At 43.0% G+C, this 20,835-nt stretch overlaps 1 protein-coding gene across 3 annotated transcripts in view; it reads right to left on the bottom strand.

Moving 5' to 3' along the window:
- igf2bp1 (insulin-like growth factor 2 mRNA binding protein 1) overlaps nucleotides 1-20,835 on the bottom strand; it is a 175,663-nt gene that overhangs the window by 50,118 nt on the left and 104,710 nt on the right. For all 3 annotated transcript variants that reach the window (XM_087977738.1, XM_087977739.1, XM_043674803.2), the window contains 2 exons: nucleotides 5,765-5,813; nucleotides 3,637-3,688 (listed from right to left, as the gene is read on the bottom strand). In XM_087977738.1, the coding sequence (XP_087833864.1) occupies nucleotides 3,637-3,688; nucleotides 5,765-5,813 (101 nt within the window). The remainder of the gene's footprint in view (nucleotides 1-3,636; nucleotides 3,689-5,764; nucleotides 5,814-20,835) is intronic.

Here is a 20,835-nt window from a genome sequence, read left to right as displayed (position 1 = left end):
TGACTCTTAAGGTAACTGGCCTGTAGTTTCCTGTCTCTCTTCCTTTTGTGTAAAAATCCAAGGAGTTTAGAAGGGTAAAATATTCCCTGACCCAAACATATAAAGATTCTGAGCGGCTGAGACAGCCTACAGAAAGAAAGGATGTGTCCCATTGTGGGAGAATCTAGAACCACAGGCCACAGTTTAGAAATAACCCAATTCAAGACAGAGAAAAGGAGAAGTTATTCTCTCTGAACATTCAGCATCTTTGGAAATCTCTTTGTCCAAAGATAGAAGTAGCAGAGCCTTTAAGTATTTTAATGTAGAGGTGGATGGGTTCTCGATAAGCAAGAGAGTGAAAGATTGTCAAATGTAGGTTGAAGTGTGCAGTAATCAGAATTAGCCATGATCTGACTGAATGGAGGAACAGTATCACGGGGCCAAGTGGCCTACTCTTGCTCCACATTTGGCTGTTCCTAACAGTTGACTCTGATCATATACACGTCCCCACCCAAATTAATCTGAAATTCATAGCCACTCACATTCATTCAAACACACACCTACACTCATACGCACAGCCACATTCACACACGTTGAAGCACGCATACATTCGTTCAGCAGTCATCATCTCATATACAGCCATACTCACTCACAGTAACATCATCACTCACAGTCGCACTCATATACACACACACACTCTCACTCACAGCCACACACACACACACACACACTCTCACTCAGTCGCACTTGCACACACTCTCACTCACAACCACTCATACACACACTCTCACTCAGTCACGCTCATACACACACACACACTCACAGCCACACTTGTACACAAACACTCTCACTCACAGCCACGCTCGTACACACACACTCTCACTCACAGCCACACTCGTACACACATATTCTCTTTCACAGCCACACTCGTACACACACATTCTCTTTCACAGCCACACTCGTACACACACACTCTCTCACAGTTGCATTCGTACACACACTCTCACTCACAGTCGCACTCGTACACACACACTCTCACTCACAGCCACACTCGTACACACAAACTCTCATTCACAGTCGCACAAGTACACACACACTCTCACTCACAGTCACACTTGTACACACACACTCACTCACAGTCACACTCGTACACACGCACTCTCACTCATAGTTGCACTCGTACACACACACTCTCATTCACAGTCGCACAAGTACACACACACTCTCACTCACAGCCGCACTCATACTCACACACACTCACACCCGCACTCGTACACACACCCTCTCACTCACAGCTACACTCGTACACACGCACTCTCACTCACAGCCACACTTGTACAAACACACACACACACTCTCACTCACAGCTTCACCACATGAACACTCACTCATGCAGCCACTGACACACCCACTCTCATACACACACGGGAAGGATACAGACACAAAACCATATTCAGAAATAAAGATAGATGCAGTCTCATATGCTCACACTACATATAGATTTGTGTGTCCGTACAGACTGGACTCACTTTTTCCAAAGAAGGGGCACTCAAAGGCCACAAGCCTTGCTGATTTACCTCTCTGTCTGCAAACATATGAAGCCAATTCAAACAGCTCTCACCAGAGAAGGTAGGGCCAATCAGGGATAGCGTAGGGAACTTGTGCGTGGAGTCTGAGCAGATGGGGAAGCCCTAAATGAGTTTTTTGCTTCAGTTTTCACCAAGGAAAGAGAACTTTTTGTAAATGAAATCTTTGAGGAGCTGAGATACAGTCTTGACCAGATCAAGATTGATGAAGTTGACGTGCTGGAAATTTTGGAAAATATTAAGATTGATAAATCCCCAGGGCCAGACCAGATTTTTCCTAGGCTGCTCCGGGAAGCAAGGAAGGAGGTTGCCAAGCTGCTGGCAAAGATATTTCCCTCCTCACTCTCCACAGGAGTCATACCAGAGGATTGGAAGGAGACGAATGTTGTTCCTCTTTTCAAGGAGGGTAATAGGGAAATCCCTGGAAATTACAGACCAGTCAGTTTTACATCCGTGGTCAGCAAAGTTTTAGAAAGAATTCTGAGGGAAAGGATTTAGGACTATTTGGCAAAGCATAGTGTGATTAAAGGCAGTCAGTATGGCTTTGTGAGGGGCAGGTCATGCCTCACAAATCTTATTGAGTTCTTTAAGGAGGTGTCAAGACAGGTCGACAAAGGTCGAGCAGTGGATGTGGTGTACATGGATTTCAGCAAGGCATTTGATAAGGTTCCCCATGGTAGGTTCTTTCATAAAGTCAGGAAGTATGGGATAAAGGGAAATTTAGCTATCTGGATCCAGAATTGGCTGGCTGATAGAAGGCAGAGAGTGGTTGTAGATGGAAAGTATTCTGCCTGGAGGTCTGTGGTGTGTGGTGGCCCACAGGGCTCTGTTCTTGGGCCTCTGCACTTTGCACATTTTATAAATGACTTGGATGAGGAGGTTGAGAGGTGAGCTAGTAAACTTGCAGATGACACAAAGATTGGAGGTGCCGTTGATAGTATCGAGGGCTACTGCAGGCTGCAGCGTGACATAGACAGGATGCAGAGCTGGGCTGAGAAATGGCAGATGGAGTTCAACCTGGATAAATCTGAAGTGATGCATTTTGGAAGGTCGAACTCGAATGCTGAATATAGGATTAAAATCAGGATTTTTGGCAGTGTGGGGGAACAGAGGGTTCTGGGTGTGCAAGTACACAGATCCCTCAGAGTTGCCACAAAGTGGATAGGGTTGTTAAGAAAGTATATGGTATTTTGGCTTTCATTAACAGGGGGATTGAGTTTAAGAGCCGCAAGGTTTTGCTGCAATTCTACAAGTCCCTGGTGAGACCACACTTGGAATATTGTGTCCAGTTCTCGTCACCCCACTATAGGAAAGATACTGAGGCTTTGGAGAGGGTGCAAAGAAGGTTTACCAGGATGTTGCCTGGACTGGAGGGCTTGCCTTATGAAGCAAGGTTGAATAAGCTCGGACTTTTCTCTCTGGAGAGAAGAAGGAAGAGAGGAGACCTGATCGAGGTATACAAGATAATGAGAGGAATAGATAGAGTCAATAGCCAGAGACTTTTTCCCAGGGCAGGATTGACTGGTACAAGGAGTCATAGTTTGAAGATATTAGGAGGAAGGTATAAAGGAGATGTCAGAGGTAGATTCTTTACGCAGAGAGTTGTGAATGCATGGAATGTGTTGCCAGCGGTGGTGGTGGAAGCAGTGGCCCTGGGGACATTTAAGCAACTGCTGGACATGCAATGGATAGCAGTGAATTGAGGGGTGCATAGGTTAAGTTACTGTATTTTACTTTAGGATTAAACCTCTGCACAACATCGTGGGCCAAAGGGCCTGTTCCGTGCTGTACTTTTCTATGTTCTATGTTCTAAGCCTGCTTAATTCAGTCACACTCTAGCAAATGCAACCTATCTCAGAAACTGCAATGGGGTGAAATGAAGAGTGTGTCTGAGCTGAGAGATCTTACCAGGAGAGAAAGGGACACAATGTGTTCAACTCTTCAGTGACCTCATTATTGTTATTCTGCACTAACCCAGACTCAGAGTCTCAGATCAGGACCAGCAGCTGAAACAGGGCTGAGTGTGGATGGTGAGTTCATTTGTTCACTATTAAAGGAAGTGACCGCATACCTTGCTCGCAGTTTTCCACAGCTCCGTGTTGGGCTAGCAATCCATCCAATACCTGCACAACAGACACACCAGCAGTTAGTAAGAGTAGAGTGAAGGTGAGAGAAAACTAACCAACTGCACCCCAAAACCTTATTAGAAACATCACAATTTCCAAGCAGCAGGATGGTATTCAGCCCATCATGCCTATACTAGCTCTTTGAAATGATTTCAGCTAGAATAGGCGTCTGTCTGTGTTTCTGCATGTGTGTATGTACGTGTGCATGCAGGTTTATGAGCGTGTTTTATACAGCTCAACATTTGGAAGGGTGAAAAAGCCTCATAGTAATTATGTGCCTGTACATTTATGACTGTTCAGCATGTTTCAGGGTGTGCATATCTATCTGTGTGCATGTGTAAACGGGGGGAAAGGAGAGAGGGAAAGATAAAGAGAGAAAAGCTGGGTGGCACATTAAGAATTCCAGGATGGATTGTGCCCACTGGGTGGTAGGAAGAAGTTGATTGTGGTTTTGTCTGCACCATATAAAAGGGACACTGTTTGCAAAGTTATCAATGAGGGTGAGCCCAAGGGCAGCTCATTGAGTGTAACAAATGCATGACTTGCCTCTCGAGTTTTAAGGGAAGAGAGGAAGGGTACGTGCAACAACACGTAGTCTATGGGGAACATACTTGTCATAATTGGGCTCAGGTCTCTCAATGTAAACAGGCAATACCATCAGCTCAATTCACAGCATTTAATCATTGCTCAGGACTTCGCTTCTGCGAACTGAATTCAGGGGTTTATGTTGTTAAATCCTTTGTCCCAAGAAAATAGAAGCAAGATCTACAAACATAGAAAATACAGCAGCCACGCAGCCGGAGAGAAAAGGAAAAGACAGCTTCGGCTTGCTCAAGGCATAACCCCACTCCCTCTCACCCCTCCCCACAACAATGCAAATAGAAACTGTGTGCATTTACTTCTATCATAACAAAGAGAGAAACTGCTGGAGAAACTCAGCAGGTCTGGCAGCATCTGTAGGAAGAAAGCAGAGTTAATGTTTCAAGTCCAGAGACTGTTGAGTTCTGATGAAGAGTCACTGGACTCAAAATGTGTCTCCCCACAGATGTTGGCAGCCTTGCTAGGTTTCTCCAGCAATTTCTGTTTTTGTTTCAGAGGTCTTTTACTTAATGAAATTGTGCTATGTTCACCCAGTCTCTGGACTTGGCATGTTTGAGTGTAGCCACTTGACAACCATTGGAAAACCCAAGTCCTCTGAATGTTATATTTCAGAGATTACCAGCTCCTACATACATCAGATAGGTACAACAAGAAAGAAGAATTCATCACACCTCCATTATATCAAACAGCTCAATGTTATAAAAGATTGTCAGGGAGAGATAACATTGCCCATCTGCACACTGTGTATTGGCAAAGGAAGCTTGGGTTAGCAAAACCAAGTGATATTCTTCTAGATCACAAATGAAATAGCCCCAGTAATAAAAGAAAGTCTTAAACTAAAACAGAACATAGAACATAACAGCGCTCAATGTTGCGCAGACATAGGATTAGCTGAGGGTTTTCTTTCATCATATTAATTATTACATTAGTTCTCTTCTGCAGGTCATTTTACTGTTATAATTCAGTCCTTAACATACATTCACCTCCAAGTCTTTCATACTTACCTGACTTTGCAGATGGAACACAAAATGGGCCTGGCACCCTCTGGTGGCTAACAGCAAGTTTAATCAGTAAATAGGTAAAAGCTCCAGGTTCTACCACAGTAACTTAACTTAACTAGGATGATGGATTCTCGTGTGGCAATGATAGCACCCTGGCCTCTGAACTGGTAGGCCTGGGTTCAAGTCCCACATGCGTCAAGAAAAATATTTAACCAGGAGGGTGGTAAGGCCACTTAACTTTGACTCATTGCTATCCATGTCCTGGATGTTTGCTGAGGACAGTATGGAGAGAGCTATACTTTCAGTTTAAAAGAATAGAGGGAGTTTTATTCTGTATCTAACCCTGTGCTGTCCCTGTCCTTGATGAGGACAATGCAGAGGAAATGGAAAGGCAGAAAAGAAGCTAATGGAAGAAGACATTTAAACAAAAAGTTCCAAATAAAATAAGAAAATACATTATTTGGTTTCTTACCTCCCATTGCATATGTGGTGGAATATTCCGGATCTGGATCTTGCGACTTCTGTTAATGAAACAAATTCAATGGATGAATAAACACAATCCACTGCATGCTGGTAAGTGAACGGCAAAAATATGTGTCTGCTGATATCCACTGTCCACCTGAATATTAATAAATCCATTTAGATAATGAAGAAGTGACTTGCATTAATTGCAAAATATCCAACAGAACTGTACATTATAATTGTCCAATTTAGTGTGTTCAACTGCCCAGTGGCCCATTGATCCACTTTCTCCAAAAATATACTCTATTCATAAAATTTGCAAAAGTACATCCAAAATGTTTCAAACGTAATTTCAAAGTGCAATAAAATTCAATGTTTCTCTGTACAACATGTTACACTCTTGAGGAATCCCAATACAATTGCAATATTCCTGATGTTAAGAAGGTACATGCCGTATCAGCCATTCAACCCGAGGGGTCCTACATTCACAGGCTGACCTAGACTCCAGATTGGGTCGTGGTCCATGTGCCTGCATCAGTAGCTGAGCATCCCAAATCCCTTTACAGGGGTAAGACTTCAGACTTTAAGATCTGGACGTTTTCTTACCTTTTGGCTCTTTTTTGTTGTCTTTTTCAATTCTGATTTTGTAATCAATATGGCGCCAGATAATGGCAAGTACACTTTTCATCACATTCCTAAACTTGAGTACGCAGGACAATAAAATCTAATCCCAATTGTAATTCCTGCCCCTCAGATGTTCATTGTGCCTTTACTTGTTGTTTACAAAAATACGCTTCATTCATATAATTGGTAAAAATTCAGTACAAAACATTTGAGCTTGAATATTACAATATTTGCAAGAAAATTCAACTTGTGCCTGTAAAGCATGTTGCATTTGATACTATTGTATTGGACTTACTATTTACAACATACATTCCAAGTTAGGTATATAGCCCAAAGGTGAACATACTTTAAAATTGGAAATTACAAAATGTGCAATAGACATAAACACGTCTGTTCACCACATTTCACTCAAAGGTGCCTCAGTACAGGAAAGGTGGATTGTCCATGCTAAATTGACCACACCTTCTCTTGGTTCAGAAGATTGCCCAGGGACATGTAGGTTAGGTGGAATAGCCATGGGAAATGCAGGGTTACAGGGATAGGGTAAGGCGGGGTGGGGGGGTTGTGTGGAATCTAGGTGGGATACTCCTCGGATGGTCGGTGTGGGCTTGAAAGGCTGAAAGGCCAGCTTTCACACTGTAGGGATTCTACAATTCTATGAAAATAGCTGCCCATCTATAGGACATTACGTTCATATTTAGTGCTCAAGAAACTCTGTTAAACACAATACTTTTACAAAGAATCAATGTAGTATTGTTGATTTCAGGTGGAATTCTTCTGCATGCAATTGATGTGGCAAGTCCATTTGGGAAAATAACAAATATAAAAATGTATCAAATTGCATTTCAAGGTGGGACGGGTGGGCTGAGCTTAGCAGAAAGACCATCCGGTTAAAAAAAAATCTGAGAGATCCAGAGTTGAAGCTTCTGGTTGTGAATTGTGACAAGAGTTGAAAACTGCTCAGCCTTCAGACCTTGTCAGAAATGGTTAATCCATCAGAATTACTGGTTAACTGGTTCAGAATGGTAGGAAGGCAGGCTGCTTGGTCGTAGCTGATTCCATTCTTTCTCGTTCATGTCAGGGAGTGTGTGGGCAAGTCAGCCAAAACAAAGCATTCAAAGAACCCGCACTTCAGCCACAAAAGAACTGCATGTGGCTCAGGGGACTCCAGCAGGACTCCCTGGGTCCCGCATATTGATACCAATAGGCAAAATAAAACCTGTGGTGGCACTAGCAGCTTAGTTTAACTCTTCAGCTCACTACGTTACAACATCATTTAATTGGCTGGAAATTGCTTCAGAATGCCTGGAGGTTGTAATCAGTGTAAGGAAAAGCAAGTCTTTCTTTGTTTCTGGTTAAGAACATACCAATATTTTCTAGGATACAGGAACATACATAAAGAAATAACTAGTTCCAGAATTGTGCCCTTCACCACCTCAGGATATCCTAAAGTACTTGAAAGAATTTTTGAAGTATGTGGTCATTGCTGTAATGTAGGAAATGGTTTCAGAGATTTGAGCACTCCCACAGTTGGTAATATTACGAACAGATCATAATGTTTAATTGTTGATTGAGAGATATTTATCAGACAGGATACCAAGGAGAATACCATGGTTTCTTCAAGATAGCACCAAAGGATCTTTTGTTTCATCTCAAAGAGAACAGGAAGAACCTCAGTTTAACATCTCCTCAAATAGACCATATCTCCCACAGTGTAGCCCTCCCTCAGTACTGCATTAACCTAGATTTTATACTCAAGTCTCCACAGTGGGACTTGAACCTACAATCTTCTGAACCAAGAGAAGGTGTGGTACAGCTGATCCAGAACAATACTGTCCCTAAAAACCAAACAATTGCGGAAATCAGAAACAAAATCAGAAGTTGCTGGAAAAACTCAGGAGGTCTGGCAGCACCTGTGGAGAGAAAGCAGGAGTTAACAGCGAGTTTCAAGAAGATTTGTAGCTCGGATTGAGGTTCTGGATGTAAGTTTGCTCATTGAGCTGGAAGGTTCATTTTCAGACATTTCATCACCATACCAGGTAACATCATCAGTGAGCCCCTGGTAAAGCCTTCAAAACATCTGAAAATGAACCTTTCAACTCAGCAAGCAAACTTACATCCAGCAGAGTTAACTTTTGGGATCCAGTGACCTTTCTGCTTTCTCTGCACAGATGCTGCCAGATCTGCTGAGTTTTTCCAGACTTTTATGATTTTGTTTTAAAACTGTTCCTACTCTGGCGTGATCTTCTTATTCCAAATTATTGGAAAAGATGTATATACAGCCAGGTTCAAATCTCAGGCAATGGCTAAAGTCACCTTGTTGCAGAATGTGTTTGTGTGAATGCGTGAGTATGAGTGTATGTAGGAATCTGTGTATGTGTGCCTGTGTGTGAGAGAGGGAGTATGTGTGTGTGAACGTATGAGAGAGTCAGAGTACGTGTGTGAGAATGAGTGAGATATGCATTTATGTGTTTGTGCATGCGTGTGCGAATGTAAGAGTGTGAGTATCTGCGAGTGTATGTCTGTGATTGTGTGAGAGTGTGCGCGGGTGCACGCTTGTGGGGTATCCATGTGCATGTATGTATGTGAGAGTATGTCAGTATGTTGTACATCTGTGTTTGTATGTCTTTCTATGTGTTTGTGGAAGTGTATCTGTGTGTTGTGTTGTGTTTGTCTTTTGTGTGTGTGAATGTGTTGTGTGTGGATGTATGTGGACATTCCAATCTCAAGTTTTCTGATCGAGTTCCTCCATTTACAATGGGATTTCCGCCAAGTGTTTAATTAAGTGGAGAAGGCTGTGAGTCGCATTGTTTTATTTATTGATTTTTTTTACCCTTACTAATACAGTTCCTCCTGAATCCAGTTAAAGGAGGCAACACAAGCTATGTAAAAACCTCGTCTAGTCATCAGCACTGACTGAGCACTGAACCCAAGAGCTCTGTGGTCTCTTATGCTTTAATACCAGATCACTGAGTCATGAATGTGGGCATCAACTGCTCCATGAACCCTGCACTGTTAACATTAACCCTATTTCCAATGGCCATGGAGTTCTCCCCAGGAATCTGGCCAATGCTTATCCCAAACCAACACCTAAAACCAGATTGCTAAGTCATTGTGTTTATGAGATCTTGCTATGCACAACTGGGCTGCAATGTTGCCTACTTCTCCACAGTAACTACACTTCAACCAGTACTAAATTGGTCTTAGAGCCAAAGACTTTCTGACATATCACTAGAGAATGCCAATGTCTCGCAAGGAGAACCTGATTTTATAGACAATGATGTACCATGTTTAAAGGTGTTAAATAAAGGTAAAAACATGTTCAGGTACTGCTCAGGAACATTATCAAACAAAAATTGACTCTGAACCATGACTGTACTTGCTAGACAATGGCACTCTCGGGTGATATGTCAGAAAGACTTTGGCTTGCTCTTTTTGCTGAGGATAATTAAACAACTTCCCATCTGAACATATCATTAACTGCCTGTTAGTGATGCAAGCTGTCAGTGGGACAACGATGCTGGGTATTGACTAAGGAAGGACTTGCAAATATATAACATCTGTCATGACCTTGGGCCTTCACAATCCACCTTATGTCAGTTAAATACTGCTTGAAGTGTAGTTACTGTGGAAACGTAGGAAACACAGCAGCCCATTTGTACACAGCAAGATCTTATAAACAACAACAACTGAGCACTCTGTTTTCAGGTCTCACACTTGAAGCATGGCATGCTACTGGACACAACTGTGAAAGCTACTGCTGCCCTTTGTAAACTCAGTTTAGTTTTTGCCCAGATATTTAAATGACTGTGAATGTAATATTTCTATATAATAGCATTCTATAGTTAACATCAGTTGGAGTCTTTAATGCACAATATCCACACTCAATTTCTTATGTTAGGGGAGCTAACATCAGTGTTGCCACATTAGTGAAAATACCCTGTCGAAGGTAAAATTACATCATGGCTAACATCATGGATGCCATCAATAAAGAAAACTCCAATATCCCGATGGCCCACAACTGGAGGACTGCATACCGAGGAAGTCAATCCGGGTATTCCCCAACAGGAAACCCTGGATGAATCAGGACATACAGAACCTGCTAAAAACCAGGCATGAGGCCTTCAGATCAGGAGACCCACTCAAATATAAGGAATTCAAGTATGACCATCGCAGAGCCATTAAGACAGCCAAGGACCAATTCCGATCCAAACTGCAGACCTCGACAGACACCCAGCGACTATGGCAAGGACTGAATGACATCACAGGTTCTAAAAAGAGACAGTGCAAGATAGCAGACAATGACACACCCCTTCCAGATCATCTCAACGCCTTCTATGCTCACTTTGAGCAGAATTTTGGCAGAGAGATAACACCTATTTCAACAAGTCCTGACGAACCTATCCCAACAGTCACTGCATCAGAGGTCAGATCAGTTTTCCTTCATGTGAATCCAAGGAAAGTGATGGGACCAGACGGCGTACCAAGCCGCGCACTCAGAGCATGCACAGATCAACTGGCAGAGGTCTTCTCGGACATCTTCAACCTCTCCCTGCAGCAGGCCACTTTCCCTGCCTGTTTCAAGAGGCCAACATCATCCCTGTGCCTAAGAAGGCTCATGTGGCATGTCTCAATGACTACCGCCCAGTGACCCTAACTTTGGTGGTCATGAAGTGCTTTGAAAGGTTGGTCATGGCATTAATCAACTCTAGCCTCCCCACTACTCTTGACCCACTCCAATTTGTCTATCGGACCAACAGATCCACATCAGATGCCATATCACTTGTCCTTCACTCCTCCCTAGAACATCTTGACACCAAGAACAGCTACGTAAGAATCCTACTCACTAACTACAGTTCAGCCTTCAACATTATTATCCCCTTGAGACTGATTATTAAACTTAGTGATCTCGGACTAAGCCCCACTCTCTGCAACTGGATCCTCAGTTTCCTGAACCACAGGCCACAATCAGTGAAGACTGGGGACAATATTTCATCCTCACTAACATCCAACACTGGAACCCCCCCACGGGTGCGTATTCAGCCCCCTATTGTACTCACTGTATACCCATGACTGCGTCGTCAAATACTGGACTAATGCAATTTACAACTTCGCTGATGACATCACCATAGTCAGTTAAATCTCAGATGGTGACGAAACAGACTACAGACAGGAGGTGGAAGCCCTGAAAAAATAGTGCACTGAGAATAACCTAGCTCTCAATGTCGGCAAAACCAAGGTACTCATTATTGACTTCAGGCAGGATGTTACTCATACTCCTCTATACATTAATAGCATAGAGGTGGAACGAATAGAGAGTGTCAAGTTCCTGGGAGTCGTCATCAACAACAAGCTTTCTTGGATTCTTCATGTGGACGGTCAATTAACAACTACCAGATAAATTTCTTCAGATCCATTTACTCTGCTCACAGAGTTCATACTAATCCAGAGAAAATCAAGAACGTTAAACAGATGCCCACACCACAGGTTTTTCAATTTCCTCTCACGGGATACTCACAGCTTCATAGACAAGCTATCTCTGCGGAGAAATTTGCTCAAGGAGGATGTCTCAATGGATGGCAAGACTACCACCAAGTTATTTTTTATTTCCTTAAAGAGGTTCTGTCAGCAAAATCTTACCAACTGCAATACCAAGGCCTCAGAAAAGTCATGATTCTCAAACTAAATGCATTACAATAAGACTCAGTTGTGGTTCTATCGCAAGCTGAGAAACCTACTGTTTTTCATTTGAAAACCTTGCCACCTGGATATGGCAACAATTCCAATATAGACCACGAGGCATCAGCTCTGGTATTTGGCATCAGTTGATTTCATATGTACTTATTTGGCAAGAAATTATTATTGAAACCGATCATAAGCCGTTGGAAATGTTAACAAGTGCACCCACTGTGTTTTTATCATTTTCTTGTCAAGGTGGAAGGATGTGACTTTGGAATGGAATCAAAGCCAGATACCAAGGTGATTCTGCCTGACACAGGCAGCAAACTACTCAACCCACATGAAGATCAGGATATTTCTTTCGATCTGCAAGTTGAGGCTATAGACCCTGAAGCTGAAGGCCTGCTCACAGTTGATCGGTTACACTTAGGTACGAGTCAGAGTGCACGGTTGTAATCAGCAACTGCTGAGATGAGCAACTGGAAGAGATGCAAAAATATCATTATTGAGCTACAGCCTGACAGCATTGAATAAAGCTACCTGAGCAGGTGTGCTCAGGTCTGCCTTACACAAATAGACTTTTGGTACATCACAACAAGCCAACGAGTGCTAATATCAAAAGCTTTACACCAAGATAATGTATCCAAGTTACACTAGGGACACATGGGTATTGAACACACAAGACAGATAACATGAGAGTCTTGAGTACTGGCCAGAGAGGAATGATGATATTCAACACCTTATGAACACAGGTGAACTAAGCCTGGTGTCTCAGCTCCTGCACTGGAGGAGGTTTCTTCTTTCAAACGATGTCCCATCTATTCCTTGGACAAATGCAGTGACAGACCTTTTCACAGTACATGGGAAGATTACAGCCAATCAGCACACAATCAGCACGACTATCGCTGACATGATCACTGCTATGTTCAGCTTATTTAGCGCCCCAAACTGACAGAAAATGGGCCGCAGTTTACTGACAAACTATTTCAAGGAGAGTGTGGAGTGAACCACATCACATCATCCCCCCTGCTATCTATGCTCAAACTGTCTGTGAAGACATATGGTACACATTATCAAATCAATGATCGTTAAATGTGGAGCAACAAAGCAAACATTTTTGCATTGCATTGTTGCATTTTTTGTGCAACATCGTTGGAGATGGGATTACCATCTTGAGCACAACTTGTGCTTGGAAGGTAAGTGCGGGCAACCTTACCCACAATTAATTGCTTAACTATTCTGAGCCACAGGATAATCTTCTTCAAAGACAGAGGTAGAGAAGAGATACACAATAAGCAAATAGCAAGAGTCAAAAAGTGCGGTGCTGGAAAAGCACAGCCAGTCAGGCATCATCTGAGGAGCAGAAGAGTTGACATTTCAAGCATAAGCTCTTCATCAAAAATGATGAAGAACCTATGTTCAAAACGTCGACTCTCCTGCTCCTTGGATGCTGCCTGACCGGCTGTGCTTTTCCAGCACCGCACTTTTTGACCCTGATCTCCAGCATCTGCAGTCCTCACTTTCTCCTAGCAAGCAGAAAGACAACCACCAAAAGTAAGTGCTGTTCAGAGATTTTAAGTTAGAAATCCAAAGACATTTACTTGGGGGTACTAGCATGGATTTCCAAGATATCTAACTAGCCCAGATCTTGCAATGTCATTGTTGATGAAGGTGCTGTATTTTGAAGGAACAGAAGCCAGCTCAGACCAATGTATCAATCATGCGTAAAGAGTGAACAGGACACTCTGATGATGATTGTGCGATAAAGTTGAGTAATGGCAACCAGCAGCAAGACAACCAATCTGTCAACAAGTGCAACAGAGGATATCGTCTACCTCTCTGGATGAGTAGACAACTAGATTCTAACAAGTTGTCAAGCCTCCCAAGCATTATACTGAAGTTTAATACTGTCATCTGAAATGTTTATCTGAAATGTGTTTTATCTGCTTATATAATTATCAAATTGACAATATGTACTGATGTATAATGTACACTTCCGTTTGGACTAAGTTTCCACCTTCGGACAAGGGGGATGCTGTGATCTTATGATAATGGAAACCTAAGTGAGCAATGCCTCATCAGGTACAAAGAACTTGTTGGTGAAAAAAAAATCAGTGTGTGCTCTTTAGGGGCTTACATAGTTTAATTTGTACAAGGGGTAACCATTTTCTATCTAACTAGAACAGAGTTGTGGAGCAACAGGATGTAATTATTTACAGGGTACCAGAATTGCCCATACATTACTACAGAGACCATTGGATGCTGTAGCCTTAAATCCATGATGGAAATGTGTTGCTGGAAAAGCGCAGCAGGTCAGGCAGCATCTAGGGAACAGGAGAATCGACGTTTCGGGCATTAGCCAATGCCCGAAACGTCGATTCTCCTGTTCCCTAGATGCTGCCTGACCTGCTGCGCTTTTCCAGCAACACATTTCCATCTCTGATCTCCAGCATCTGCAGACCTCACTTTCGCCTTAAATCCATGTCCCATCAAGACCTCATGACATCATCGCACTGGGGTAGTTATTGAATTCTGTAAGACAATAAGATATAGGAGCAAAATTAGGCCATTTGGCCCATAGTGTCTGCTCCACCATTCAATCATGGCTGACATGTTTCCCAACCCCATTCTCCTTCCTTCTCCCCGTAACCTTTGATCCCCTTACTAATTGAGAACAATTCTACCTCTATCTCAAATATATTCAAAGACTTGGCCTTCACAACTTCCTGCAGCAATGAGTTCCACAGATTAACAACCCTGTGGCTGAAACAATTCCTCTTCCGTCTCAATTCTAAAGGGTCATCCCTTCACTCAGGCTGAGTCCTCAAGCTCCAGACTGCCCTACTTTTCCTTATTACTCATTCACAGGATGTGGGTGTCACTGGCTAGGTCAGCATCCATTGCCCATCCTGAATTGCCCAGAGGGCAGCTTACAGTCAACCACATTGCTGTGGGCTTGGAGTTACGTGTAGGCCAGACCAGGTAAGGAAGGCAGTTTCCTTCTGTAAAAGCCATTAGTGAACTGGTTGGGTTTTTCCTGACAATCAACAATGGTTTAATGGTCATCAGTCGACTTTTAGTTCTTTTATTGAATTCAAATTCCACTAGTTGCCATGGTGTGATTCAATCCCAGGTCCCCAGAACATTACCTGTATCGTCATATTAATAGTCTAGCAAAATACCACTAGGGCACCATTTTCCCTGTGCAAAGGAAAATCCCAATCTTGGAAACAACATCGCCATGTCCACTCTATCCAAGCCCCTCAGTATTGTATAAGTTTCAATCAGATTCCCCTCTCATCCTTCTAAGTTTCATCGAGTGCAGATCCAGAAAGTCCTCAACCATTCCTCATATGACAAGACCTTCATCTCTGGGAGCGTTCTTGTAAACCTCCTCAGAACCCCCTCCAAGGTCAGCACATCCTTCCTGAAATATGGGACCCAAAATTGCTCACAATATTCCAAATGAGGTCTGACCAGAGTCTTATACAGTCTCTACAATACATCTCTGCTCTTGTACTCTACGCCTCTCAAAATAAATGTTAACATTGCATTTACCTTCCTAACTATTAAGTGAATCTGTACATTAACTTTAAGAGAATCCTGAACTAGGATTCCCAAGCCCTTTTGTGCTTCAGATTGATAAAGATTTCCCCCATTTAGAAAATAGTCTACACCACGCTTCTTCCCAAAGTGCAGAACCTCACCCATACCCACACTATATTCCATCTGCATCTTCTTTGCCCAGTTCCCTAGTCTGACAAAGTCCCTCTTCAGCCTCACTTCCTCAACACTACCTGTCCCTCGACCTACCTTTGTGACATCTGTAAACTAGCAACAGTGCCCTCAGTTCTTTCATCAATTATGCAATTTCAAACGGTTGTCAGACTAGAGGTTAGAGGGTTAGGGAGGAAATAGAACCTGGAAGAATGTGAAAATAAGGATAGGAATTTCACCTAATCCTTTCAATAATCACCACTCTGAATCCCTGAGACTAACTGAGAGTCATAGAACCGTACAGCATGGAAACAAACCCTTTGGTTCAACTCGTCCATGCTGACCAGATTTCCTAACTTAGTCCAATCCCACTTGCCAGCATTTGGCTCATATCCCTCTAAACCCTTCCTATTCATGTACCCATTCAGATGCCTTTTAAATGTAATTGTACCAGCCTCTACCACTTCCTCCGGCAGTTTATTCCAAAGACACACCACTCGCTGCATGAAAATGTTGCCCCACGGGTCCCTTTTAAATCTTTCCCCTCTCACCTTAACCCTATTCCCTCTAGTTTTGGACTCCCCAACCCTGGAGAAAAGTCTTCGATTATTGCCCCTATCCATGCCCCTCATGATTTTATAAACTTCCATAAGGTCACCCCTCAGCCTCCAACACTCCAGGGAAAATAGCCCAAGCCTATTAACCCTTTGTCTATAGCTCAAACCGTCCAACCCTAGCAACATCCTTGTAAATCTCTTCTGAACCTTTCAAGTTTCACAACATCCTTCCTATGGCAGGGAGTCCAGAATTACACAAAATATTCCAACGGTGGAATATTCTAACCAATGTCCTGCCCAGCTGCAACATGACCTCCCAACTCCTATACTCAACGCACTGACCAATAAAGGCAAGTATACCACACACCTTCTTCACTACCCTGTCTCCCTGTGACTCCACTTTTAAAGAAATATGAACATGCACTCCAGGGTCTCTTTGTTCAGCAACACTCCCCAGGACCTTAGCATTAAGTGTAAAGACCCTGCCCTGATTTGCCTTTCCAAAATACAGTACCTCACATTTATCTGAATTAAACTCCATTTGCCACTCCTCAGCCCATTGGCCCATCTGATCAAGATCCCATTGTACTCTAAGGTAACCCTCTTCGCTGTCCACTACACCTCCAATTTTGGTGTCATCTGCAAGCTTACTAACTATACCTCTGATGTTCAGATCCATATCCATAAATGATGAAAAGCAGTGGACCCAGCACCGATACTTGAGGCACTCTATTGGTCACAGGCCTCCAGTCTGAAAAACAACCCTCCACCAGCACCCTCTATCTTCTACCTTCAAGCCAGTTCTGTACACAAATGGCTAGTTCTCCCTATATTCCATGTAATCTAATCTTGCTAACCAGTCTACTATGAGGAATCTTGTTGAATGCCTTACTGAAGTCCATATAGATCACATCCAGCGCTCTGCCCTCATCAATCCTCTTTGTTACTTCCTCAAAAAACTCAAGTTTGTGAGACACAATTTCCCACGCACAAAGCCAGTTTGACTTGTTGGGCTGAAAGGCCTGTTTCCACACTGTAGGGATTCTATATACAAAAACATTACTCCAGATGCTAACCACTCACTGTGTGAAAAGTCGATATGATATAGAAACTAGAAGAGCATGCCATTCAGTCTGTTGATTCTGTTCTGCCATTCAATAGGATCATCTCCCCATATCCTGTGATGCCCTTAAAAATCCAGAAATATATCTATATCTTTATTGAATGTATTCAGTACCTTGTCCTCCGCAGCCTTCTGAAGTGCAAAATTCCATAGGTTCAATACTCTCCGAGTGAACAAAAGTTCCCTCATCGCAGTCCTAAATGGTCTATTCTGTAAGTCGAGGCAGTGTCCCCAGTCCTCCATTCCCCACCAGGGAAATCATTCTCCCTGCATCTAATCTGTCCAGTCCTGTTAGACCTTTATACATTTTAATCACATCCCTTCTCATCACTCTCGTGAATACAGTATTCAGGGACTCATTTGTAACGTGACCCTACCACTGACCCTACTGGCATGGTGGCTCAGTGGTTAGCACTGCTGCCTCACAGCGCCAGGTTCAATTCCAACCTCGGGCGACTGTCTGTATGGAGTTTGCACATTCTCCCCATGTCTGCGTGGGTTTGCTCCGGTTTCCTCCCACAGTGCAAAGATGTGCAGGTCAGGTGAATTGGTCATGTTAAATTACCCATAGTGTTAGGTGCATTAGTCAGAGGGAAATGGGGTTTGGGTGGGTAACTCTTCAGAGGGTCGGTGTGGACTTGTTGGGCCAAAGGGCCTGTTTCCACACTGTAGGGAATCTAATCTGGTGAACAAAGGACACAGACAACTAAATATCTCAAAGTAATATCTCACACTGAATTTCTCAGCTTTGTATCCTTAAACTTATACTCCCCGGAAGGCCTTCCAGTGTCAACCACTTAGCCATTTTGTCTAACAGAAACCAATGAAACGAGGTCTGTTAATGTGCCCACTATTTTAGGGCAGTGGTATTACAAAGATCAGTTTTCTTGTGGACTCATTTTGTTCCTTTGAAAATGTTTCTGGAATGTAATGTTAGATTGGTGGGTGCACTCTGCGTGGGTGATTCTGGCCCAGGATATAGACCCAACCACTAATAAGCAAGGCCAAACCCAGTTTTAGAGTGAATCACTGCTGCCTGATGTCTGTTGATCCTTGTTTGTTCACTAAGTATCGTGAGAGTTTCTAACAACTGACCGCTTTGGTTCCAACCAACCGAGAACCAACAGTGGGATATGTAGCATGGTGGGAGTGTTGCTGGACTGGAAATCCAGAAATAATAAAATCAGAAAGTGTTGGCAACATTCAGCAGGTGTGGCAGTTTCTTGCTTTCTGAACTGGAATCAGATTGGTCTCGAACTGTTAACTGTTTTTCTCTCTCCACAGGTGCTGCCAGTCTTGCACAGTCTCTGGATTGATTCCTGTTTTTACTTAAAATCTCCAAAATCTGAGAGCGTTTGGCTTTTATTTTAGTAACCCACAGGCCTGGAGTAATGACACAAGTTCAAATCCTCCCACCACAATTGTGGAACTTTATTGCAATAATTTGGATTTTAAAACCTATATCAGTAACAAAGACCAAGTAACGATGTGATAATTGTTAAAAACCTCATCAGATTCATTAATCCCCTTCAGGAAAGGAAATCTTCTGTCCTTTCCTAGCCTGGTCTGTACGTGGTTTCAGACACACAGAAATGTGGTTGACTTTTGACTGCTTTCTCAATGTCATATAGATTAATTTCAAGAATGACTACTTCTTAGGGGCAATTAGGGTTAGGCAATAAATGTTAACTTTACTAGTGATGCCACGTCCCATGAATAAATGTAGATAAACCAAGTGAAAAGTGCAACCGACTAAATAGTTTTGGAACCTTATGAAGGTTATGTACTTCATTCATAAAATGTTGTAAAAGCACAATACATAGCAGTTTAGATTTGATAGTTATAGAGCTGTCCAAACCGCCCATGCCGACCAGATATCGCAACCTAATCTGGTCCCATTTGCCAGCACTTGGCCCATATCCCTCCAAACCCTTCTTATTCATGTCCCCATCCAGATGTCTTTTAAATGTTGTAATTTACCAGTTTCCACCACTTCCTCTGGCAGCTCATTCCATACACGTTTGAAAAAGTTGCCCCTTAGTTCCCTTTTAAATCTTTAATTGTTCCCTTCTCACCTTAAATCTATAGGTTTATAGGTTTGGATTCCCCCCACCCAGGATAAAGACCTTGTCTATTTCCCCTATCCATGCCCCTAATGATTTTATAAACCTTTATAAGGTCACCCCTTGGGCCTCCAGAGCGCGAGGAAAAATGTGTAATAATGTATGTGGCTCTTTGATAATTGTCCACATACACAATTATTTTACATATTATGTTAACTGCTCTTGGATGTACATAGCCCAAAAGTTTGCACATGGGTTCCCAGCTGTATAACAAACCACAGCAAGAGGGCATTTCCCTAAGGAACCTTTACAGCAATGGCCCCAAGTCTCATGTCACTCAAACAGCATGTCATCCTGAACATTGTGGCATTGGTCACATATAGATCTATGCCCTGGAAGACCCAGTGGTTTTGGGAAGATTAAAGAGCACCTTGCATTGAGTCAATGGCCTTCTAAAAACAGGTTGGATGCTTCTCTTGTGTGTGTTACTCTGGGGTCAGGCTGTGCAGTAGACTGCCATCTTGTGGAACTGATGGGGATGAACCTCGACAAAAAAAAGTCGGCATCTCTCTCCAGGCTCCCTGTCCAGAGGAACTTTCCAGAAGGAGACAAGTGATGGGGTCTTTTTGCCACACCCAGCCACCTTGACACAGTACACAATGATGCTGAACCACTGGCTGTGAGGGAATGATCTGCAGGAGAGGTCCCCTCACTCCACCAGCCAAATTACACCTTGGTGCATGTTTGAAAGTTCTGGTGATGAGGTGCACTATTTTTCCCGCAGGGCCTCAAGGATGATGAGTGCAAACCATTGTCTACCTAACAGACTTGTAATCAAAGTTGTTTCGCTGTCATCGAAGATTCAAGTCTCTAAGCTCACATCGTGATTCCACAGCCTTTAGAATCGTGGGTAGAGAACTCACTGAGACACAGCTGATGCCTTTCCCATGATGGGGATATTGATCCATGCGGGAAGCTAACAGACATGGCTCACCCGTGGATCAAATGTTACAGTGCAAAAGCACCTAAAGATTTGCTTGTATCAGGAGTTTGCTAACGTCAGATTTACATATATATGAGCTCTCCTTTAATCTCCTGCAGCCCAACGTATCAAGGCAGCTGTAAATGCCTCAGCCTTTGTTTCCTGGCCTGTCACTCTGGTCCAATGAAAGCATTCAGCGACACCAGAAGCAACATTTAAGAAATCAGGAATGCAAGGAATGTCTTTAGTAAGGGAGGGTCTCACAGAACGTATAGATATTCATGTGATTCATTAGGGCCATTCCATCCTCTCCACAGGCAAACAAAAGACTCCTGC

The sequence above is a fragment of the Chiloscyllium plagiosum genome, unplaced genomic scaffold (assembly GCF_037043375.1).
Source record: "Chiloscyllium plagiosum isolate Xiang-an unplaced genomic scaffold, Cpla_swu_hap1 HiC_scaffold_32, whole genome shotgun sequence".
Taxonomy (NCBI): Eukaryota; Metazoa; Chordata; class Chondrichthyes; order Orectolobiformes; family Hemiscylliidae; genus Chiloscyllium; species Chiloscyllium plagiosum.
Note: the sequence above shows the minus strand (reverse complement) of the source record. Positions and strands in the feature narration are given on the sequence as shown.